This window comes from Cryptosporidium andersoni, assembly GCF_001865355.1.
Source record: "Cryptosporidium andersoni isolate 30847 chromosome Unknown contig_19, whole genome shotgun sequence".
In the NCBI taxonomy this organism is placed as follows: Eukaryota; Apicomplexa; class Conoidasida; order Eucoccidiorida; family Cryptosporidiidae; genus Cryptosporidium; species Cryptosporidium andersoni.
The window spans coordinates 53,120-73,065 of NW_027122898.1; the positions used below are offsets into that span (position 1 = coordinate 53,120).

General features: G+C 29.1%; 7 protein-coding genes across 7 annotated transcripts; 6 read left to right on the plus strand and 1 right to left on the minus strand.

Moving 5' to 3' along the window:
• Positions 1 to 71: 71 nt before the first annotated feature.
• cand_012320 (uncharacterized protein) lies at positions 72 to 3,185 on the minus strand (the record flags this gene model as incomplete). Its single annotated transcript, XM_067211470.1, has 1 exon — positions 72 to 3,185. The coding sequence occupies one exon, from the start codon at positions 3,183 to 3,185 to the stop codon at positions 72 to 74; it is 3,114 nt and encodes a 1,037-aa protein (XP_067066989.1).
• A 693-nt stretch (positions 3,186 to 3,878) lies between these two features.
• On the plus strand, positions 3,879 to 5,486 carry cand_012330 (uncharacterized protein; the record flags this gene model as incomplete). The annotated part of the gene is made up of 4 exons (XM_067211471.1): positions 3,879 to 3,953; positions 4,031 to 4,739; positions 4,798 to 4,979; positions 5,061 to 5,486. 4 exons carry the CDS (start codon positions 3,879 to 3,881, stop codon positions 5,484 to 5,486), a joined length of 1,392 nt encoding a protein of 463 aa, XP_067066990.1.
• A 295-nt stretch (positions 5,487 to 5,781) lies between these two features.
• On the plus strand, positions 5,782 to 6,889 carry cand_012340 (zinc C2H2 type domain-containing protein; the record flags this gene model as incomplete). The annotated part of the gene is made up of 2 exons (XM_067211472.1): positions 5,782 to 5,802; positions 5,867 to 6,889. 2 exons carry the CDS (start codon positions 5,782 to 5,784, stop codon positions 6,887 to 6,889), a joined length of 1,044 nt encoding a protein of 347 aa, XP_067066991.1.
• An 894-nt stretch (positions 6,890 to 7,783) lies between these two features.
• Positions 7,784 to 12,985, plus strand: cand_012350 (uncharacterized protein; the record flags this gene model as incomplete). The annotated part of the gene is made up of 1 exon (XM_067211473.1): positions 7,784 to 12,985. One exon carries the CDS (start codon positions 7,784 to 7,786, stop codon positions 12,983 to 12,985), a length of 5,202 nt encoding a protein of 1,733 aa, XP_067066992.1.
• Positions 12,986 to 14,075: 1,090 nt separating this feature from the next.
• cand_012360 (uncharacterized protein) lies at positions 14,076 to 15,107 on the plus strand (the record flags this gene model as incomplete). Its single annotated transcript, XM_067211474.1, has 1 exon — positions 14,076 to 15,107. The coding sequence occupies one exon, from the start codon at positions 14,076 to 14,078 to the stop codon at positions 15,105 to 15,107; it is 1,032 nt and encodes a 343-aa protein (XP_067066993.1).
• Positions 15,108 to 16,069: 962 nt separating this feature from the next.
• Positions 16,070 to 17,914, plus strand: cand_012370 (uncharacterized protein; the record flags this gene model as incomplete). Its single annotated transcript, XM_067211475.1, has 1 exon — positions 16,070 to 17,914. The coding sequence occupies one exon, from the start codon at positions 16,070 to 16,072 to the stop codon at positions 17,912 to 17,914; it is 1,845 nt and encodes a 614-aa protein (XP_067066994.1).
• A 411-nt stretch (positions 17,915 to 18,325) lies between these two features.
• cand_012380 (uncharacterized protein) lies at positions 18,326 to 19,913 on the plus strand (the record flags this gene model as incomplete). Its single annotated transcript, XM_067211476.1, has 3 exons — positions 18,326 to 18,551; positions 18,615 to 19,706; positions 19,777 to 19,913. 3 exons carry the CDS (start codon positions 18,326 to 18,328, stop codon positions 19,911 to 19,913), a joined length of 1,455 nt encoding a protein of 484 aa, XP_067066995.1.
• Positions 19,914 to 19,946: the final 33 nt, after the last annotated feature.

The following is a 19,946-nucleotide window of genomic DNA, read 5'->3' on the forward strand; positions in this document are numbered from 1 at the left end:
CATCTCTAGAAGTCTGCCCATTTATGAGTACAAATTTCCCATAAGTTGGCCAGTTCTTTTTAGGATGTAGCCTAACTAGATTTATCCGAACTTCTAGAATTCTCAGAACTCTCAGAATTCTGAGAACTTTCAGAACTCTCAGAATTCTGAGAACTTTCAGAACTCTCAGAATTCTCGGAATTCTCAGAATTCTGAGAACTTTCAGAACTTTCAGAACTCTCAGAACTCTCAGAACTCTCAGAATCTTCATTTTCATAAGATTCAATTAATAATTTATCAGTATTGCTTATTTTGTTGTGTTTTTTACTGAAAGCTTCGAAGATACTACCAGATTTTTTATTTCTCATAAATTTCTTTTCAAGACTTGTGTAGTATCTTAAAAAGATCTCCACATTATGATCAAAAAATGGAGGATAAATCGTATCTAATTTACTATCTTTTATATCAGCCACTTCAATATCAATACCAGTGGTTTTTGAAGTGAAAATACTGCACATCATATTTGTTGTTGCATCAGGAAATCCCTTAGACTTCATCTTTAACATGAACTTTTCAACAACATATGCTAGAAGTTGAGCTCTATTAACACTAATAACAGATAATCCATTACACTTCTTGGCTAGATCAGATGCAACACATTTTCCTTCACTTGTGATCTTTGTACACCAATATTTATAAGTTTTCATTTTAGATTCCACTATACCAATATCTGGGAAATGATAAGGCCTTAGAATTGCATCTTCCTTATCTAATAAAAATATTTCACGGATTTTACTAAATTTAATGATATCTTTAGAGATATCTGATTTGTAACCAGACTTAATGCAAACATCCATAAGATCTTGGTCAGATACAACTTCCCAACTATTATAATGAAGCCCAAACACTGCTCGAATAGATTCTATACACTGCTCTGCTGTTGCAATCTCAAATGGACTGATTTCCTGCAAAGTATAACAAACTTCAGAGCATACATCTCTGTAAATTTCCTTATCAATACCATGTGAAAGCTTAGAAGAGCTAATAGCTTCCTGAAGAGCTGCTGATTGATAAACACCATTACCTAATAGACGAGCAGTATAAGGAGCAACTTTTGGAAATACTTCTAGATTATAATAAATAGCTATTTGACGAGGATCAAGTATTGCTAAATTAATAGGTCTTAGATCTACTGATGGTAATACTGGCATCTTGAGGATATCTTGGCAAATATCTTTTTTCAGAAAATCATCAAAATAACTACTATTAATAGAACTTAATACAGCCTTAAATACATTAGCACATTGAATATTATTGCGCATTTCATCATACATAGTAATTATTATTCTTAATGATAAGCAAACATCTTCTACAAATATAAAACCAAAATGTTTACGTAATGCAAGTGTTGATGCAACAGCCATATCATAAAGTTTACCAGCCCCTAAAGTGGTTATTAAGCCAAGTTTATAAGGTTCTCTACCATATTTCTGAAGAGCTACACATTCATTGGTGTCTCTAAAAAGACCAACAGGTTTAATTGGCATTAATCTACCAGTATCAGTAGCACCATGTCTACTTCCAGGTGATATCATATTAGGGCCGACATCAGCAGCAGACCTTCCCCAAATTGCAACTCCACTCATTCTCTTTTTAAAACGACCAAAACGATGCCCACGGTTATCAGGACCTTTACCAGAAGTAAACTGAGGCATAGATGTCGAAAATCCTGGTTTTGTAATTGGTGGTAAAACAAAATTCTGCAATAATTTGGCTTTGTGAGGTCCTGATACTTGCCAAAAAGACCCAGTAATATCTTTAATAATTACTCTTTGGGGATTAAATTTACTTAATAGTAAAATACTTTCAGTCAATATAGGAGGTAACATATTACTTCCCTGCCATCCTACAGCTTCTACTATTAAATCACCGGATTGAAACCTCAAACCCATTAATGGCCATCTTGAAGAATCATTATCAGGAGTTAATAAAATTCCCTCAATATTTGGAACTATATTAGAAAGTGAAGCTAATCCAGGAAAATCTGGTGTTGAAACAAAATTAATTGGAGGTATAATGAATACCCTATAACCACGAATTGCAAGATCTAATGCTCTTCCCTGAACTTCAAGGCTTATTCTACCACGTGATGATATCCACATTTTATGACCACCTGTTTTAACTTTTTCAAATCTTTCATATTTAGGATTTATATCTTCTGGAGATGTCAAAGAAGCAGAAAGTTTTTTTGGGTCCCAAACAACAAGAAATGGAAAATTAGGATCACTTTCATCCAGATATTGACGAATATTTGAAAAACTCCCTGGCATATACAAGCCGGTTTTTCCAATAAAACCAGGACCAACTCCATAACCTGGTAATTTCAATTCTGATTGTCCTGTTTTTCCAATGTTACTGAAAGGAAATACTCCACCACTCATTGGTCCTATAAACGATGGAAAACCTGAACCAGCATTTAAATTACCCATCTCTGGCATCATTATCTGACTTGTATATCTACTTTTTAAATAATCCCCTGTAGTTCCTGGATAAGGGCCAAGCATCGTTTGAGTATCAAATTGAGTAACCCTAGACATTAAAGCTTGAATATGCCCCTCTGGTAAAGGTTTCCCCTTTTCATCAACTGTTGGTACTACAAATTGTCCACCTGGATAGTTTACCATATACTTTTCGGGATTATAATCTGGTCTAATTCTAATTGCATGAACTTCATCTATTTTTCCGACTCTGACGGAATATCCACGCTTTTTCAGCATTTCAACTCTTAATTTACTTTTCACACTATACTCAATATCACCTTCAGTAGAAACAACAACTTGATGAGTTGTATTATCCCAAGCTTCTTCAACTCCAACTAAATTTAAATCGGCAGGTGCATGAAGAAATCTTGTAAAATCAATACGATCTATTCTAGGTAATGGTGGAATATCTGCTTGAACTTGTGGACCAAAAAACTGCGTAGACCTTTTTACACTTCTTGTATCAATTGCAGAAGAAACTGGTCCATAGTTAACTAATACCTGAGTATTTATACTTTTAACATCAGATAAAGGTCTTTTAATTTGTTTTGCTGCTCTAGCTACATTAATAAGATTAGCTGACTTTGTGAGGTATGGTGCACATGTACAGCTTCCAATTATAAATAATAGCAAGTGAGCTAATCCCAAAGTTATGTAGTAATTCATTATATAAAAGTTGTACAAAGAAAGACGTAGAGTTCCAGACTTTTCAGCAAATTTTATTATTGTACTCAAACTATACTCTCTCCTTTGAGTAAGCTGTATTTAATTTTTTTTACTACTGCAGCTTACTTTATATATAAATGTAAATATTTGCTAGTTTCACTCGTTAGATCAATTTATTCCAATCAGTCCATGTCACTGTTTCTCGCACAAGATCCAATATTTAGGGTATTTATAGATGGCGGGAATAATATTTCCTAAATTTAATATTAGTAAGATTATTTAGATGGTCCATCTTTGTCTTCTCTTCCCAATAATTTAGCAATTAAAATAACAGCACTACTTTAATCAATGTCATTAACTAGATTAGTGGCACTTTTTAAACAAAATTTTTGTATAGCCAACTATCCACACATTGAGAAAGAATTATTCCTTAAGTTTGAATATATGTTATAGAAAATACTGAATCTTGTGTAATATGATGTCTTTATCACTTAGGTTTTATGTTGATGTAATTTCCAAAAATACTTTTTTTTCTTGAAAGGAAATTTATATCTAGTAGACCGCGTATCCAATAATCGGGAATGACCTGACACTTAAAGGCGCTAATTTAGCGATACTTCCATTTATGTACTTAAGTAAAAAGGTAGAATTAAGAACTTTGAGGTAGAAATTGATATATATGACTATGATTGGATGAACGGTCTATACAAATTTAATTCTAAAGAATTCCAAAATTCCTACGAGAACATTTCAGACTGTGAAACAGTAGTAAGTATTATTGACGATGTTATAGAAAATTGTGTAAATATTTCCAAAGATAATTCATATTTTGAAATTTTTATAAGAAATATACATCTAGTATAATATCATGTTGGATTAATATGGAGATTATATGGAATGAATTAATAAAGGTTTTTTATAGGAAATTATCGTTGTATGCCACACAGATTAATTGCATATTACTTTATGGAGCTATTTATGGTTTCATTAATCAATTAATTCCTGCAAATTATCTCGTACTTGAAAGAAAAGTGGGTTTGAATCTCGTTATATTAGGAACTGTAATTTTCTTTCATAAAGCTACATTTACTGTAGCATGTCCTTTTTGTGGCCTACTAGTTGATAATTTTGATACTTCATTTATTATGAAATATTCATTAGGTTCATTGGGTTTATGTATGTTTCTTTTATCTATTTGTAATTATGAGTATCTATGCTATATTATGTGCCTTTGTGGATTTTTTTCTGCAAGCTTTGGGTCTCTATCCCAAAAGATTATATCAGAAACTAGTGAAGAATACTCAAGAAGCAAATATTTCGGAAGATTAATGTTTTATCAAGCAATTGGACATCAGATAGCTCTATTAATTTCCGGTATGACTTCTAATTATTTAAGTAATAGTGAATATAATTATTGGTTTTACCCTTTTGGATCTAGTAGTATTTTGTGCTTTTTATTTTTAATATATATAACAATATTCTTAAAATGTGATACAATTAATATAAATAATAATTCAAATTTTCAGTTAAAACTAATCTTTTCAAATATTAAGAGTATGTCATATATTTTTAAATCCAAAATAATATCACGCGATATTTCTTTTGGGATTAGTTAATGCAATACCTCGTGAAACACTAAATTTTGTGTTTGTGTGGTTGCAAAGTACAGGTTTATCAAGTTTTAATGCGTCTATTGTAGTTTCTGTAAGCTGGATATCAGTCATGATTGTTGCACCTTTTGTTGGGTTAATTAGTGATGTATTTCACCAAATATCACCATACAGGGGCAGGAGTGTAATGGCTCAAATTTCACTCATATTTAGATGTATTTTTATTATTATTTTTATTGCCTATATCCCTATTTTAACTTCCCAGTGTAAATCTGAAACTGTCAAATTGTGGACATTTTCGCTTGTATCGTTCTGTATAGGTATGTTTGCAGTTTGGCCAGGAGTTGGTGCATGTCACCCAATATTATCAGAAATAGTCCTTCCTAGTCATAGAGCTACAGTATTTGCACTTTCCTCAATGTTTGAAGAAATCGGATCCGCTCTTTTTGGCACAAGATTAGTAGGGGACTTGGCAGTATGCGTGTTTGTATATCACTTGTCACCAAACAATGTTGAGAGTGAAGATATTTCAGATTCCCTACATAATAAGTATTTAAAGGAAAATTCCAAGGCTCTCGGAAATGCCATTTTGTGCATGACTGTAATCCCGTGGATTGTCAGCATAGCTCTATTTAATTTTACAAAAAAGAAAGTAAAGAAAAACCAGACTCAAAAGTTTGTCACCAGTTAACTATAATAAATTCTCAGCTAGACTACTTATTAGGAAGAGTTTAATTAATTATATATTTGATAGCCTAAATATTACATGAATAACGAAAATTAAAATTGTAGGCGTTAAGTAGGGAGACAGGAAAACCATTCTAAGTAAAAATTTAAATAGCCCGCTTCATCAGCCTTGCATGCAAATTCCGGTACAGTATCTATAGAAAAGAACTAGCATTTAGGGTTCATAAGACAAGAGTCTTTTTAGACTATAAAGTAAAGTTAACAGCTATTTTGAAGTTTTGACTAATCTTTGTCAAAAAATGCAAATTCATGTTTGTGAGGTAAGTATTTTATTAATTGACATTTATATTTAGCCCTTATCAATTAATATTTTATCCTTAATAGGAATGTGGCTCAGCATACACTAATAAGGAGATTTATCGTCGCCACCTAGCTATAGTACACTCAAAAAAGGGATTTTCTGTGGGAAATAATAACGGAAAAGAGGCTAAATATCCAGGTATCTATCCAGGATCTTATGGAGCTATGGTCTCAATGAATAAAACTAACAGTAAAGATATAAATAATAATAATATTAAAAAGAGAATTGATGTTCCAAGACAATCAATTGATCCTTATGAACCAAAAGAGAGAAGAATATCAACATCATTGATACAGGGGATTGCATCTCAAAGATTGGCAGAATATGTGAAAAATACAGGTACAAAGTTGGTTAGTGAAGACCCAAAAACTATATCAAATTGTCCAGTAGAGAATTTAGATAATAAAAAAGTAGCTAAAGATAAATATTCAAGATCAGATATACTGACTGATATTGTCAATAGTTTGAATTTAATCGATTTAGAGACTGCTAAACTTTCCCAATTACCATATATCTTGAATTTACAATTAGAAGTATCAATGGGACAGCTAACAAATTGGTGTAACCAAGTTGAAAAATATATTGAAATTAAAAGAAATAAAAGTGGTTTGTTTAGATTTAAGAAGTTGGGATTATTAAATTCATTTGAAAATATTTTAACACAATCGAGAGAGTTTATTAATAATACCTTAAAACCAGAAGTTAAGAAAGCATCAGCAGTGTGTGCAATACTCGAACAGCAAAGTAAAGATGTGGAAGATTTGCGTAAAACAGCAAATAAATTTTTAAAAAGTGGAAAATATTCTATTGATGAAATTGATACTCTTAATATAAAATATAAAAATATGTGTAATACATTTATTAGAAAAGTTAAAGTTGACAATAAAAGTATGATTTTTTGGAATACAGCTATAAAAGATGTAGATACTCAAATTAATTATTTGACTAAATCATTTAATGAGCACTTGGAAATTCTCTCAAAAGAATTCTCATCTAAAGTGATTTTTACATTATTTCTTCCAAATCCTATACTAGAATTAGAATAATACGAAACATAATTATTTAAAAAGTGGATATATTGAATTAGTAATTAAAAGTTGTTGAGTCATAGCATAAAAGTATAATAGACTTCAAATTAAAGGTGAATATTAGTCAGTAATACATTGTATAAGAATTATTTGAGATATATATAAGATTAAAGCTTAAAAAGTTGAGACTTAATCCTAAAGTGAAAACTTCAAGATATATTAAGGATATTAAAACAGATAAGCAGTAAATTTCAAACTAAAATATTTATTAGGATCATTTTATATGTAAATAATTAAATTTAGGGATTTCAAATAAATCCAAGGTTAGATACTTCCTAATTATTTAAACATACTTTAGTTTGTCCAAATCTTTACTGATCAATTCCTACTTTATTTTCAGTGATGTGCATCCTATAAAACCTTAATAAAAAATTAAAAATAAATGGAATTGTTACAAATAAGATAAAAGGTTAAAGGTTAATTACATTATTTATCATACCTAGTTTGCTTATTTATGTATTTAACACTATACAAAAACTCATCTTAGGACATAAGTTTATTATTTGAATCATGTCCCTAAATTAACTCGAAACCAAAATCAAGGGGACTAATTACTAATCACAAGAAATAAACTAAATATTTTATGGTTATACTAGTATGAAGAAGGGTATTTATATTATTGAATAAGCGGTGACTAGAACAAGTCGAGTTACGAACAAGTAGCGAATCATGTAGTAATGCAAAGTGTGCGCTGTAATGCAACATAGCTCTGCACAAGTAGTTTTTTGCTATCATTAAAGGATATAAGCTCAGAAAATTATATTTCATTGTATTTTTAAGTTTTTGACCTCTATAGAATAAAATTCATTATTTATTACTTTTTTTTATCATATATTAATTATTTGATATAAGATGACAATCTCCAAATTATTCGGTATCTTATTTATCGCTCTATGTGGTAAATTCTCTAGAGCTCAAGATATGATGACATTAAAGAGAGAAATATCTTCTCCATTACTATTTAATCAATCTAATGATTATATTCCAACTCATCTAGGATCAATAATAATAAATGAGACAATTATTGATCAAGTTCCATCTACTGTACCTATGACTCTAATAAATTCTAGTACATCACAGGGCATTTCAAGTGATACTTGGAAATTACTAGTTAATATTACAACTAATCTAGATCCTGATACAAGTAAAAATTACTTAAAACCAGTAGCAAAAATTAGAAATGTTGCTAAAACTGTACCTGATATCCGATCATCAATACTTAACTGCATAAATACTATCAGATCTGTAGAAGCTCAAAATGCAGCAAATATGAATATGTTAGCTTGGGACTATACAATAGAAGGTTATGCAACCCATGTAGCTCAGCACATCTGCACAACAGGTAATGTTGGGAAAAGTCCCAATACCTGGCCTTTTAGAGGAGCTCCTGGAGAGCTCATTGCTATCTCACACAAAATTAATAGTACAAATCCTGCTGAATTAATGGATAAAGCTTGTGATTTAGTATTACAGTGGAATAATACGAGCTCAAATTTACCAAAAAATATTGATTTCTCAAATTTATTATATTGGGATATTGGAGACAGCTTTGATTTAGCTGAGCCATATTTACAACTTGTATTAGCCCATGTAACATTGGTAGGCTGTTCTTTTCATACAGATTGCCACAGTAATATAGGTAGTGTGGTTGTATGCCAATTTAGTGATAAACCTTCAGCTTCTCAACCTCCATATGCAAACATTCACAAGACCCTTGAATTAACAGAACCTCAAAGACAGCCATGTGGTAGATGTGGTTTTGGAGCTAAGTGTTGTGCCCAGAATTTATGTGTTGGACGTGATATTGGATCTATGTGTCCAACATGTACATTCTCAGAGCCCTTAGAACCTAATCATAGTGATGTATCCTCTTGTTTTGATAATTATTACCAACCATGTAACCAATCAAACTGTCCCGAGGCTTGCATAGGTAAACACCAGATACCTGATAATCTACTAGTTAATCAATGTCTCTGTACATCAAAACAAACAATGGAAGATATGCTTCTATTCCAACAACTTCCAGAGGATCCCCAAATTTTATATACAGAAGGGTGGCTCCATAAAAAGTTTTATTATCATGGTCTATGTAGACCCCTTACATCCTCAAATCCTAACTCACAATCTTACCCCCCAGTTGGTGGTATTCAACAGGTAATACCAAATGATACACCAGAAGAGATTGAACAAACTGGTGGTGTGACAGTAGCAGCAGATAGTATACGTGCTGCATTAATTAATTCTTTGAACTTAGCCCGCTCATCACAGCCTGCAGCAGATATGGCAATTTTAGCATGGGACTACACTTTAGAAGGGTATGCAAGATTACGTGCTCAGCAATTATGTGAAGAAATCGATACTAATATTACATTAGGAAGTGCACAAAATTACCCACCATATGTGCAATGGCCATTTAGAGGAGGTTCTGGTGAGACAATATTTAGATACTCAGAATCTGTTATTGTCCCGGAAGATGCAGATGAATTCGAATCTATACAACTACAATTAGGATCACTTGAAACTGAAGAATTAGTTAATTTAGCTATAAGTACATGGGTAAAAGAAGGTGAAACCTTTGACTTTTATTATCCAGAAAAAAATATTGGTAAGGATTTCACAAATTTTATAATGGTTACACGTGCAGAGACAACAGCTGTAGGATGTGGAATAAGCACTAACTGCAAATACCAAAATTCAAAAAGTGTTTTAGTGTGCCAATTTAACTACCCAAATATCAAACAACCTATACACCAACAAGAATCATCTCTACGCCGCAAGCTTTTAGATATGCAAAATCAATTTGATTTACCATTTTTACATATTTATGCGGATCCATATCTCCTCCTACAACAACGCAGACCTTGTGGCAGATGTAGACGTGGAGCAACATGTTGTGAGAATAACCTTTGTGTTGGTGTAGATATTTCTCAATCAAGTCTAACATTTGTACCCCCTATGCTTGAGAACAACCCTATTGGGGGATGCAGATCTGCATTTGTTCGCCCCTGTAATAAATTGAAATGTGAAATTAATTGTATGTCATCTAGTACTTCTTTTTTATCCCATCAATGCTTTTGTGTAAGCCCCGAAAATATTAGTAAGTTGGGATTTGCTAGTCGGGAAACCTTAAATCTTAATCAGACACTTATACACAGCCTTACTGGAAATAACCAAATCGCAGACTCTAATCAAACATTATTACAAATACTGGATAATATGATTAGTTACAATCAAACTTTAGTTGAGTCTAATATTACATTTACTAATTTGTTAGATGATTCTATGAGATTATCCTTAGATTCATCAGATAACTCTATGAGAATGTTACTTGCAGATGCAATTTCAACACCTCATCCTGTCGCAACTTATGGATATATTTTTGGTTTTGTTCAATCTCATGGGCTTTGTCTAACAATACCTGGTTATCAAACAGAATATGGTGAAGGTGTAATAACTGCTATTGATAATAATATTACAGTTATAAATGATAGAATGAGTTATTCATCTGAATTAGATGATATACCACTTCTTACAGGAGATTTTGATGAATTTACAGATTCAGATAATAATTCCCAGATACCCCGAGATATAACAGATAATTTTCGTCAAGAATTTCTCATAGCTTTCAATAGCTTTAGAAGTGTTATAGGAGCATATGCTACTGATATGAATAAATTAGCTTATGATTTTACAATGGAAGGTGTAGCAAAATCAATTGCAAGACAATGCCAATTAGCCTCTTTAGGTAACAGTTTTGATATTCCTGGAGTACCTCCACTTACATATTTATCTGCAGCTAATGAAACACTTATCCCAAATAATGTAGCATCTATTGTAGCTGGTTGGGCAAAACCTCTTATAACTTCTATTGAAAGTGTAGAATCTCAAGATTTCAAAAATACTTTATTCAAATCTGCCTCTTCATTTACAGAATCTGCTCGTCAACTTTTCAGTGCTCACGCTTCTGGTGTAGGATGTTCTGTTATAACAAATTGTCCAGAAAACCGATATTTTGTAGTTTGTCAATTTAATCATATAGATCGAAGTGCGATTCCTTTCAAACCTACAGAGGATGGTTTAAATATTCCTAAACAACCATGTAGTTGTTGTGGCTCTTTAGCATCATGCTGTGAAAACAATCTTTGTGTAGGAGGTAATAGTCAGGCTCAAGATTACTCACAATGTTTAAAATTGAAACCTAGTAATTTAACAAATACAACTTGTAGTTCTTCATTCTTCAAACCATGTAAAGATCTAGGTTGTGAGGGTCAGTGCCTAAAACCTCTGGAACAAGATGATCATTTTTATGATCATTATATATTTAATCAGTGTACTTGTAGTCCAAAAGGAGCTGGATTAGCTCCTCAATCTGGTCTTCTTCAACATGGAAAAGCTCTCATTAGAGGATCGTGTGTATCAGTAAATACTACTTCTCTAAATTCCCCAAGTATACTTACAACTGTAGATAATTTATTAGATATCCCATTAATATCAAATTCTAGAAATGGAAATTCAAAATCTCAATCACTTTCTAATGCAATTAAGGATCATTTAAGGAATCAGCTTGTGATTCTTGATGGAAGACCTCTACTCCTTGCTTTAAATGAACAACGTAGTAAACTAGGTATTAACTCTGCTAATATGAATATGTTAAAATGGGATTATTCAATACAAGGATATGCTCAAAATTGGGCTATGGTATGTCTTGCTGGAAAGAATAATAATAGTCCTTTTGAATTTCCTTATAGAGGTGGAGAAAGTGAAGTAGTCTTTGCATCTGCACCAAATGAAACTTACAATCCATTTACATCTCCAATTGAAGTTGTTCAAAATTGGTTCTCAGGAAAAGATTCATATGAACAATTTATTGAACAAACCCATAAACTTATTGATATAGAAAATAATAAACAAAATAATATCAAAGTAAATAATAATTTAGGAATTACTCCAAGTATCCTTAATTATCTAACTGTAGCTCAAGCAAGTTCAACTTCTGTAGGTTGTGCAGTTGTTGAAGGATGTCCTAATGCAGGATTTATTATTGTATGCCAATTTGACTCAGCAGTTAATCTAAATAAACCTCCTTTCATTAATATTCATAACAATACGTCTTTGACCGAATTACAAGCTCATCCTTGTGGTAAATGTATATCTGGTTCTACTTGTTGTTTTAATAATATGTGTGTTGGTTTTAATCAAAATTCAAATAAATTTTCAGCTCCTCTTCTTACAAAACTCTCTTCAAATCATCAATGTCTCACTTCTATCTCAAGAAATTGCAATGCAGGTTTTTGTAAAAAGGGATGCATTTCTCAAATTACTATAGAAGAATCAATGCGTATTCCTCTTTTTAATACTTCATCATTCCAATTCATGGTTAATCAATGTCAATGTATTCCCAATCATTTCATTGGAAGTCCAATAGATGCATGGATAATTGGACTTGTTTACAGAAATGGTCAGTGTGAACATGTTTTAGGTTTTAATTCAGATATTGTTAAAACTCAATTAGATTATATTAAAACTGTTGTCAATAAGGTAAAATCTCTTGATTACCTACCTACTTTAGTAGATTATCCAACAAATAATTCTCAATATCTAGTAACTAATGGAATATTATCTGAATCATGTAAAATTGCAATTAAAAGTTCAGGATTAACCTTAAAATGTGTAATTGATCCTCTTAATTGTGGATCTAGTGTAAGTTGTTATACTTTTCCTAATAATCCAGGTTGTTATTGCAATACTGACCCCCAATCACCACAATGTAAAGCCCTAACTACTTGTAGAAGAGATTTGGTTCCTAATATTAAGTCAATACAAGCTAATTGTGTAGGAAAAAATGTATTAAATTTTGGTTGTCCATGTTCTACTAATATATTCAGTATTGAGTGTGGATGTTATGTTGATCCCCTTAATCCAGGATGTCCTTGTGATAAAGATAGTAAATCACTTGTATGCCAAGATCTACTTAGAACAAGTAGTGCAGCCCTAAAAAAAGTTACTTATATTTTAAGTGAAGCCACAAAAACTGGTAGAATATTAAGAGGTTAATAAATAAAATTTTATCATATGGATTAATACAGTTAAATAAAATAACATTAAAGTAGAACCTAAGGTAATATAAAAAAAAAAAAAAAGTCTAATAAACTTAGCAAAAAATATTAAAATAATATTATCTCAAAATTTGAGATAAATATGTAACAATTACTTACTAGATCAATCATCTTAATGAAATGTAATGTAAAATATACAAGAATAGGCATCTTGAATTGTAGAGACAAATCTTAATAATTACTTATCTCTAAAGTATCTAGGGAAATTACTTTACTTAAAGTAAATCATTTTGTAAATAAATTCCTTATTTTTACTTCTTTCATTGTAAATTTATTAAAATATGATATATATCTAAGGATTATTAATAATAACACAAAATGCAGAAGATATTCTTAATCAAATTACCTTAACATTAAACAAATAATTCTAGAGTATATATAAAATTCAAATTATTTTTTTATATCTCTATATATTAGAAAATATACACATAATTTCTACTATTAAAATAAAACTTGCAACATTATTTTGTATACAGGATATTTTACACATACTAAGTACCAAATTGGTGACAAATAATCATATTGCAGATTATACTTAAAATAGTATGATAGAAACTTCCAAATTTATCTAGTTGTTAAATATAATAATAGACAATAATTATGACCTTATTTTACATTATATTTTAATTCTTATTTATTAAACTTTTTTATATATTAAGTAATTTAAAACTATTCCCTAAATTTTTAATAATATATAAATTTGTAAGGTATTAATAAAAAAAAGGTAAATTCTTAAATATAATTGGATAATTCCAAAATATAAAAGGTAAATTTATTAATATATGACTTACTTTAGTTAGTCTACTTATTGTATAACCAAAAAGTGACTAGACTATTATATTTGGGTAATGAATACTAGGCGGTATCTGGATTTATTTAAAATCCTTGCATTAATATTAACTAGGCTAGATTAGAAATAAAAAAAAACTAAAAGTGTGCACTTCTATATAGACACATAATATGGTGTTTGGACTATTATGTATGAGTAATTAATGATGTTAATTTTGAGGTTATTGTTGAGCTTTTATATGGAACTCTTTTTATTTGGAATTGGAAAAAATCTATTTAATGTATTCTTATCAATTAAGAAATATGATAAAGGAATTTCTTTCTCTTTTCTATCTGTTAATATATCCGTAGATGAAGTTAGAATTGATAATAATATTCATGAACTTATAAATAAAAGAATAACATCTGACATTATATTTAAAAATAATTCTTATTATGAACCAATCTCAACGATAATATCAAATAATTTAATTAGTGAGATAAATGATGAATTCTTTACAATGGGAAATCTTATTAAGGATAGTTTTGAATTTGGTGGTGTCTTAGATATATTTGGAACAGATATTAATATTTCTAGCAAGAAAGATATAATGACTTTTACACTAAAACTACTCCTATTTCAATTTAACTATATGATTAATACACTTATATATTACTCAGAACATATAAAATCTATTTCAATAAATAATTATTTAGATTATTTAAACTTGACTCGTGAATCAATTGTTAAATTGTTAGGTATACTCTTGAATGTAAGACAATATATCCACGATAAAGACTATGACTATATTGTAAAATCAAGTTCTATTTTAAATAAAAAAAGGAGTTTTAAAATATCTTTTATAATTCAAAGTCATATAGTAGTATTAAAAAAGATGGAAATATTATATGATGAACTATGTAAATCTCTCCTCAATTTTCAAGTTGTAACTTTGGGACAATCTCAGAAACTTATTTATAAAGTGACAGAGTTACAACTTTTTATAAAAAAGAATTTGGATTCTAATAAATTATTTGATAAATATATTTCACAGAAAATAGTGGAAGATTTATTCGAAACTACAAGATTTTTTGATAATATAATGAAGAAGTACTTTATTTTACTTTCAACCCTAGAAGTATTAGATCAATTAAGAAGTAATAGTTTTTTAGATAAGATTGGTTGTCAGATATATTCATTATTTAGAATAAATCAAGATTTTTCTAGATTTACTTCTGAAATTCCGATATCTATACAAGAATGTCATACTCTATTATATGATCCCAAGTAATGCTATTATAAAATTAGATTTAAGTCATTTGAATAATTTTAAATATTTTGATTGGATTTATTTTAATGAAATTTACAAATAGACTTCAGTAATTATAAATTAAAGAATCTTAATGTAATATTAAGAGATGATATCATTAGATTTGTGAAATTCTTTTGGCTAGTTTTAGAATGGTTTATACTGTTATGAAAAATTTTAGATTTTTTTTCAAATAAAATTATGATTTTTTATTTTTTTTTTATTTCCATTTAAATATCTAATTCTACAATGTATTATAAGACTTTTAAGTTATGGGACATAAAGTGATAATATTACCTAATTTTGGGAGCTATTGTATAATTAACATAGAATAAAAAAACATAATTATTTAAGTATTAAGAATTTACTTCAGATATATTTATAAAGTTGAATAAATTAAAAAGATAAATAAGATTTATATATTGGAGTTAATAGTGAGTTTAATAAATAAGTGATAAATTAATAGATTTTAATTTTTGAAATTTATATATAATTATAAATTTTATAATTTGTAATTATTTCATTAAGAATATTTAGATCACATTATATTTATTTCTAGATATAGATGTTTGAAGAAGTTTTAAAAACAAGAAATTTATACCTCTGATATTTTGGTATTTGAAAGGATAATCTCCTAGTATATTTTATATAAATATTAAATTACAGTGTTATTTATAATTTTGAATATATTTATAGTTAGAATTGACTAGATTTAGATCTAAAATAGAAGTTTTAACAGTCACTACTACATTAAAGTCACCCAGCACAACATAAGACGCAATCTAACTACGATGTGTGTATTAAGTTCCTTTTAGACTAGTTTAAAAAGCTTTAGACAATTGATAATTTTTTATTTTCAAGAAAAAATTAGTTTTCTTATTAATATATCCTTGATCTTTGATCCTTTTTTAAATATATAATTTCATACAAGATTTTGAGATATTATGGGGTCTCACCATTCTAATATAGCTCAATGGTGTAATATACCTATTTCTGGAAGTTGTGATGCGATAGGTGCATCTTTTGGTACTCCACCATCTGGATATTTAGGATTTACTTCTGGTCTAGCCATAAAAGTAGTTCCACCTCAAAATGTTAATAGTATAAATTATTATATACATAGCAGTGATCAAGTTGTAGCTCAAATTACATGTGTAAAGGGGAGTATAACTATGTCAATTTGCGGACAGAATACCTCATCAGGAGCTCCAGATCCAGGATCATACTCATATTGTTCAATGATCATAGGTTTAAGTAATGGTAATTTAGTAGTGAGCCCTCCTGGGTATCCTGATGCAAGTTTAATATCATTACCAAATTGTAATTTAATTTTATCTGGTAGGGGTACAAAAATAAGATCATCATCAAGCAATACTGTGAATTGGTCGTGGTATACTAATTATAATCCTGTATCTCCAAATGCTAATACACCTACTTCTACAGGTGTTAATAATATCATACCTGCTCTTGCATTACCAACAACAACTACAACTAAAACAACAAATACAATTAAGACAACTATAATTACAACTACAACAACTACAACAACTACAACTGCTGCTCCTAAGTTAATTGAAAATGGTTCAAGTTATGTAATTGTTCCTAGTATTCAAAGTATTACTGCTTCAATATCTTTTACTATTAATATTGAAGATTTATCTGAAAATAGTGCTTTAGCTATTCTAAATGATAATTCAGGTAATGAATTAGTTAGTATCTCATTTAATAGTTGCTGTGTAAAACTATCTACTAATAATGGAAATGTTTATGACAAAGCCAAATATAGCTCCTTTGGTATTTCAAGTTCTTCAGTACTATTTTCTCTAGGTTGGACTGCAAGCTTTTTTTATCTTATTTTAACTTCTAGTTGGACTATAATTGCACAGATCCCTACTTTAAATTCTACAAGTACACCTGCTTCTATTAGCTTAACTTCTAATGGAAATAATTTATCGACAACATGGACTTACAAAACCTTATTTAGTCCTCCTCAAGCTTCATATTGTTCAATTAATGGAATTAATAGATCATGTAAAGCTACTGGTGCCCAGTTTCAAGATTTTTGGTCAGCAGATTCTACCTTTCTTCGATATGGATTTTTAGCTCCTAGTATAAACAATTATCCGATAGTCTTATCCATCTCTGTAGGATCAGTTGAAGCTATTAGTATTAGTTTTACTAATATTGGTATTACAATGAATAGCCAATATACAGGATCCTCAGTATCATATTTATATAAAAATCCACCCTCTGAAGGTAGTTGGATAGCTGGAGATCTTTTTTATTTAAGCCCTAGTTTATATTCAGTCTTGAATACATTGTCTCAAGCTACATCATGCTTAGTAAATGAACCTTCTTGTCCTAATGAAGAATATAATTCCTGGATGAGTTTATCTTTAGAAAATACTCTACTTACTTATGCTTACTTAGCTTCTCAATCAACAACTACAGGAGCTTCTAATATTGGAGACTCAGTTTTCTTCCTTGGATATAATGGTAATATTATTGGTAATGTAACTGTTTCAAGTTATTCAACTTTTACATCTATTACAAGTGTAAATAGTCCTGTTATTCAACCTATTCTTTATTATAAACTAGTCTCTGGTGTTGCTCCTGAGATAAATATAGCTAATAGTATACTATCCAGTGTTAAGACTCATATTTTAAATAATGAACCAATGTATACTAATAATAAAAAAAGTGAAAGTGATAGTACTACCAATAAAACTGATACTCACGAGACGAGTACGCATAAAAGTTGGTTACAGGAATTACTTTCATGGTTATAGTTAATGTTTAAGATGCTCTTGTATATCAATTCACATTAAAATAATATTTAATAATTAACTACACATAAACTAAAATATGGTTCAATAAGACTTAATTAGAGATATAAATTTTAATTAAAAGATCTTTCCTTAATATATTTTTTAGAGTTATTTCAACTCCCAAATTTAATGATTATACAAAAAAGTCAAAATCTACAAATTTCAATAATAACTTATTTAAATATATAAGGAAAAGGCCATAAAAAAATTCAAGTTTTTATCTTGTTGATACTTTTTAAGTATTAGTCTAAAGTCCAGTACCTTCTTTAAACTTTAAATTTCAATAATTTAATGTGGATGAGTACTACCGCCTAGAGCATGCATGCATGCATGCATACAAAAATAACTAATATAGAAGACTTAAATGTATAAATGCTCTTTAATAGTATAGCATATATTTTTGGTTTTATAGGAGCTTTAGTTCCATGTTTAACATTTGGTTATATCAAAAAAGTAGGAAATAGATATGTTGATATAGATTACTATAAAGAAGAGCTTAAATTAAGAGAAGAAGCACAAACTTTATTTTATGACAAGTCACTTTCAAGTGGATTTTTAAAAAATATTAGTGAACAAAAGAGAAATATTGTTGAAAGAAGTAAGTAATATATTTTGTATAAAGTTCTTTTAAATCATGAACTTTTTGAAATGATACTTTTAGAGGATAATCAAGAATTAATACTGACAAGCAAAAATGACAATAACCATTTGGATAATATTAAAAATTCAAGTATTACAAAGGAATATATAGCAGTAGCACATAATTTTTTTCCATTCCCTGTGCATAAGATGGACAATGGTTTTACTTTAACTATGGGTATTTTATTAGATAAAAATATTACATATCCAATAAATATAAAATTTATAGGTAGAAATCAGCAGATAGTAATAAGTTTGTTTATAGAAGATTGCAAGATTTATGCAATAGCCCCTAGAAATAATTTTGAAATTGAGCCATTTGATAGCTCACCTCTTCCAGAACCAATTAGCACTCGCAATAAGTTTGAATTATTGTTCCTATGGGATAATAAGAAATATGAAGTGATATATAAAAATTCTAGGTTATATATCCCATTAATTAGTATTGTAAATACAAGATCTGCATTAATAGCATATGGTATAGCATTTTCAGGGAAACTTGAGCCTTTGGATATATTATGGAATTATAAGGATAGGTATTTAAATCAAAAATATATCTGTAACATATCTAATTATGAGGATCGATGTAAAAGCTCTGAAATAGTGTTTGACACAAAAAATACTACATTTAATGGTTGGGATCCAAATATTAGTTTTCTCAAATTAGCTTTTCAGTATCCTTCAATTAATACCCTTCCCATACAGTTGAATATTGAAGATATTAATAATGAAATTGTAGTTACAGCAATGTTTTATCAAAGAAATATGACAATTAACCTAGGTAATAAAGAAACGAAATTAATAACTTTTAATAAGAATTATGTAACAAATGAATGGATTAATATTGATCTATTTTATTTAACTAGTGATTATCATGAAATTATAAATGATAGGAGGTATAAAGCAAAGAATTTTACAAATTATACTAATATCATGGAATTTAGTACGAATACTAGTCAGTCCTGTATTAAGACAATTCAGGGGAATTATAATTTGTTTAAACAAATTAATGAAGAAATTAAAGTGCAGAATTCAAAGAAATATTTTGAAATTGAAGATATTAATCAGAGAAATAAATATTATTTGTATTTTGGAGTTAATGATGAGTTAATTGGTAAGTAATAAATATACACTTACAGACTTTTTTTTTTTTAATTTATATTTATTATAAATATATTTTGTAGGGATTATCCTATTGGAAGTATTTAAGCCACATTACATTTACTTTTCAGGTATAAATACTCAAACAAATTCTAAAAATAAATATGTACCTTTGGTATATTGGCGTTTGAAAGGTGGCCTTCCAATATATCTAATATAAATATTAAAAGAAGTCAAATTAAAATTATTGCCT